Here is a 4,899-nt window from a genome sequence, read left to right on the forward strand (position 1 = left end):
TTCTAAGTTAGATTTTTTAACATTAACAGTTTGTTATTTAACATTAATAGTTTGCTACATTAGATTTGGCTCTGTCCTCTATTTTTACATAGTTGACATAGCGTTCAACCAATACAATATTCACACATTCAATTGATTTTTGTTGTTAACTTAACTGATAATTTAGCATCGTTCCTTTAGTTGATGTCATAGTCACAGTAAAAATGTTTTGTTAATATTATACTTGCAGCAACATTAAGTTCACTAGCAAGAAATGCACATAAAAACATACTCAGGAAATCTGTGGATAAACTACGCGAATTTCTAAAGAAAACGTATGAATCGCTGTTTACATCAAATGTAAACAAACTAATTGATTACGTCCAAGACCTATTCGATCGACGTGATGAGTTGATCAATCAGCTTGTTGAAGGACTGATCATTGAATGGCTTAGATCAATTGACCCGGTTTGTTGTTTGTTTTTATATTTCTCTTTATTTTAGTGTTATGGACTGTTCCTAATAGTACCTAAAATATTAGGAAAAATTGGTGTTTGTTAGGATCAATCCGGAATACTGCAAGAGCGCGTGCGTATTTGCATCATGATAGTATTGTATTGAGTTTAATCACATTTAGTTTGATGAATATTTGACCAATAAGAACAGTGGTTTAAATTATATATTCTTATTTGGTCACATAGAACGATATGATCGGTCCCGCTGGTTACGGAGATGCACGGTTTTTGCCCACAGATGAGTATCTTGATTATAAGATTAGATTTGAAAATGATATCAATGCAACAGCACCCGCACAGCGAGTGTTGGTAACGACAGTACTTGATGACAATATTGACATCAGAACTCTTCGAATTGGAGATTTCGGGTTTGGAAACTTTACTAACAAAGTTACACAACCTGCTGGCTCGTATGAGGTAGGTCTAATAATAAGTACGTTACTAAGATAAAATTAACTTTAAAATGAATTATTTTAAAGTTTAAAACATTTAAAATAGTAATGTTTACCACTGTTTGTGTTATATGCGATTTTTATTCAGAAACGAATAGACTTTGTTGATGTTTTTGGAGTGTTTGTGGAGGTTGCTGCGTCGCTGGACTATGGTAAAGGTGAAATCGTCTGGGAGCTAAGGGCTATTGACCCAGAAACACGTAAATATCAATTTACTGCTTGTTATCTAGATTATATTTAATTTACTTTTTTATTTATAAATCCAAATGCGATTTACAAAAAAAAAATAGGCCTAACTACTAGCAACGAGTATTAAATACAACTTTTTCTGTACAATTGCACACTTATTTGCAGGTCGAATGCCAACAGACCCTCTGAAAGGATTCTTGCCGCCTAACCCAGAAAATGGAACAGACGGGCAAGGCTTCGTGACATTTAGGGTGAAGCCACGTGTTAGCACAATTGATCTGTCAGTGATTGATGCAAAAGCTTCTATAATATTTGATAACAATGATCCAATAGAGACACCACCTATATTCAATACGGTATGTTAAATAGTTAATAAAACAATAATACCTAAATCCTGGTACTTACCAAGCGAGCGGCTTCGATTCTCCTAATAAAATCAAACTAACTCTTCTTTCTTAGCTTTACACACTATCTGCCTGTGTTTACGCACCGGGTAGTCAATCATGAACGTAAAGTAAAACATTCAAAATACTGGATAGGCCTACAACAATTAATTCCATTGCAATACAAAGCTTGAATACTTATACGGCTATACAAACGACTTGCTGCTCGTTCGCCGGTCTCTAGTAGAGTGAGCAGACAAAAGGTTGTCTAAAATCAGTTACACCTGTTAATTATGCAGGGATTTTAAGTGTCGCTACAATATTATAATTTGGAAACATGTAGACCTATATTTCTGGGGTTTTTTTTACAATGATACTGAACAAAATGTTAGATAAATTATTTCATTATTTCTAATCTTTCGTTGTCAGATCGATTCTGGTAAACCGGAAGTAAATGTTACAGTTGACACTGACTTTCTTGAATCTGGGATACTTGTTATTCATATCGAAACAAATGATGATGGGTCTGGTGTCAGTTTTGTTGACATTTATACTGATACAGGTAATTCAATCATTTTTACGTATTTCCTGTACTCTTTTTCAATCCTTATTTTCAATTTGTTTTTCCTCCAAAAAACACTAATCACACTGATCCATTGAAAACACGTCTGTTGATGACTTGGCATCATTTTGAAATTGTAAAATGTTCTTCTTGGTTCTATGTGTTGCCTGTTCATATTGTCTATCGATCAACATAAATCTGACAAACATAAGCAATAGTCTTAATACTACAATACTCATTAGGCAACATTGGTAGAGCAAATGGTCATTACGTAACACCAGAGAAAATATATAACGCAATGTGTTTTTTTAATAAGATGGTGAACCAGAGCTGCTGGTTGAAGGGACCACTGACACAACTGTGACACTGGATGTACCTATCGGTGTAACCTACAATATAATAGCCATTCCACGAGACAACGTTGGCAATTATCCTACATATAGTGAACTACAGGAGGAAAATCGAATCATATCGGTCGATTTTCCGGTTGTTACTGGTCAGTATGTTTGATTACTATATTATATATGAGTTACATTATTGGATGTTGTGTGCTTAACATCCCACTTTCCTACTTCGTTCAGACGATTAAATACTGAAAACTTTATATTTATCATATTGGATATTTGTTTATTTGTAGTTTCGTGTACTGCTGTTAATAATTGTTCGGGATTCGGTACATGTACTGGACAAAATCTATGTAGCTGTTACGCAAACAGATACGGATCTGCTTGCAACTCAGGTGAGTTCAATATAGTAGTTCTTAATAAGATACAGACTGGCACAGAAAGTCCAATACATGTAGTTCCTGACAAAACATCGTTGAAAAAAAAATTACATAATATTGTTCTCTTCATCAGTTACGACTCCTGTTGAGCCTCCGGTCGTTGGAGTACAAGCAGCCAGCGTGGACGAAGATGGTGATGTTCCACTAACTGTTTCAATCGTACCTTATGCGAGTAACTACAGTACTGAAACAACGCTAATCGTCAAAGGAGCACCAGATGGGTCGATTTTCTCACATGGAACAAAACTACAAACGGAATGGCATATTCCTATAGACCACCTTCCCAATTTAGTGTTTTCTCCTCCCCTAAATATAGATGGCGTCATCAATCTGGTCCTATTTGCTACCACAAAGAGTGACCATGGAGACGCAGTACGTAGAGTTGATCTCCCTGTTTATATCGCAGCAGTCGCTGATACGCCGGTTGTTACCGTAAACATACCGTGTTTCACTCATGATCAAATTAAGCTTATCATGACGATATCGGCGATGTCTACAGACACAGATGGATCCGAGAATATTACGTCAGTTATTGTATCCGACGTGCCGTCCGACATTAGCATTTCACCAGGTGTTTTGGTGTCTAATAATACGTATAAATTAGTCGGAGATACTAAAGAGATGGAGTTACAAACCGAAGGTACATTTGCAGATTTTGAAATGAATATCACAGTCATTAACAGAGAATCAACAAATGGCCATGAGAACAGTGTGTCAACAAAAGTTCATCTTAAGAGTTGTGAAGGTATGTACGTTTTGTTTTAAAATAGGGCCAATGAGCCAAATTTTATGTTAACAAATCTAATTTCAAAAGTCAATTTGTTTGTTATTTGTTCGCGTGTTAACTGTACTTTATTTGTTTACAGATACAGAAAGTACTTTGCCTCCCAACGATGAAGATCCTAACACATTTGTTATGTATTTGACAATCATTGGTGGTGTGGTTATTGTTGCCGTCATCGTTACCTTGGTGGTAATCATTGGTTGCAGCAGACGTACTCCTACCTAGTTTTTATATACGTGTATCCAGTAGTTTATTGGTTGCAACAGACGTACTCCTACCTAGCTTTTAAATACGTGTGTCCAGTAGTTTATTGGTTGCAGCAGACGTACTCCTACCTAGTTTTTATATACGTGTATCTAGTAGTTTATTGGTTGCAGCAGACGTACCCCTACCTAGTTTTTATATACGTGTATCCAGTAGTTTATTGGTTGCAGCAGACGTACTCCTACCTAGCTTTTAAATACGTGTATCCAGTAGTTTATTGGTTGCAGCAGACTTACTCCTACCTAGCTTTTAAATACGTGTATCCAATAGTTTATTGGTTGCAGTAGACTTACTCCTACCTAGCTTTTAAATACGTGTATCCAGTAGTTTAATATTTTGATACGTTTATCCAATAGCTTAATATTATATTTAGTTATGTTTATTTAATCCAATACTGTATAATATTATCATTTTAATATGGTGTACATAGTGTATTAGCCTGGTGCGGATATGCAATTTTGTTCGAATATTAGGTAGGACTGGGTAAGGTTAGATTTATGATAGTGTATGCTCTGAGTTCGTCATTTTAGCAACAAAATAACATTTTATTCATTTTATAAAATGGTATAAAGATCCTTAAAAGTGTGTTTTCTCTGATTGTAATTTTTTGATTAAAATTTAAATTGAATTCTAACTGAACGTTTGGCTTACAGAAAATTACTATGTTATACGTTAGGCATATACATACAATTGTTTTTGTTTTAATAATGAATGTACACATTTATTTTAAACTCTGATAGAACAATACTTGGGCAAGAAATACGTTCATTTAAAAAGTATTTACAGTAAAAATGTTATATTAAAACGTAAACACGACAAATATATAGCACAACTACAAAAACATGAATTAATATGAAAACAACTTTAAATTCTATAAGTGTGGTTAAAATATAAATTATTAGACAGTTAATTTTTAAATGTATAAATACGATAGAATTAAATATAAAAATTAATATTAAAATGTATGGAGTAAATATTTATAAATAG

At 34.1% G+C, this 4,899-nt stretch overlaps 2 protein-coding genes across 5 annotated transcripts in view; one reads left to right on the forward strand and one right to left on the reverse strand.

The window, feature by feature from the left end:
- The window catches only part of LOC144853856 (mediator of RNA polymerase II transcription subunit 23-like), a 78,024-nt gene extending 76,257 nt beyond the window's left edge, over positions 1 to 1,767 (reverse strand). Inside the window, exon 1 of the mRNA XM_078711708.1 lies at positions 1,541 to 1,767. The gene's annotated coding sequence lies outside the window, so the exon portion shown is untranslated. The remainder of the gene's footprint in view (positions 1 to 1,540) is intronic.
- LOC144853851 (uncharacterized) overlaps positions 1 to 4,348 on the forward strand; it is a 47,095-nt gene extending 42,747 nt beyond the window's left edge. The window contains exons 22-31 of one of the 4 annotated variants that reach the window (XR_013614442.1): positions 230 to 447; positions 681 to 911; positions 1,035 to 1,146; positions 1,301 to 1,491; positions 1,948 to 2,080; positions 2,397 to 2,576; positions 2,718 to 2,819; positions 2,938 to 3,609; positions 3,731 to 4,124; positions 4,183 to 4,348. Coding sequence is in view for 1 of the 4 variants with exons in the window: in XM_078711701.1 (XP_078567827.1) it covers positions 230 to 447; positions 681 to 911; positions 1,035 to 1,146; positions 1,301 to 1,491; positions 1,948 to 2,080; positions 2,397 to 2,576; positions 2,718 to 2,819; positions 2,938 to 3,609; positions 3,731 to 3,873 (1,982 nt within the window). In the remaining 3 variants the exon portion in view is untranslated. Of the gene's footprint in view, positions 1 to 229; positions 448 to 680; positions 912 to 1,034; positions 1,147 to 1,300; positions 1,492 to 1,947; positions 2,081 to 2,396; positions 2,577 to 2,717; positions 2,820 to 2,937; positions 3,610 to 3,730 lie in introns of all 4 variants that reach the window. The other 3 variants (XR_013614443.1, XR_013614444.1, XM_078711701.1) reach the window with 3 other exon arrangements.
- The last annotated feature ends 551 nt before the right edge of the window (positions 4,349 to 4,899 follow it).

The sequence above is a fragment of the Antedon bifida genome, chromosome 10 (genome assembly GCF_963402885.1).
Source record: "Antedon bifida chromosome 10, ecAntBifi1.1, whole genome shotgun sequence".
Lineage (NCBI taxonomy): Eukaryota > Metazoa > Echinodermata > Crinoidea > Comatulida > Antedonidae > Antedon > Antedon bifida.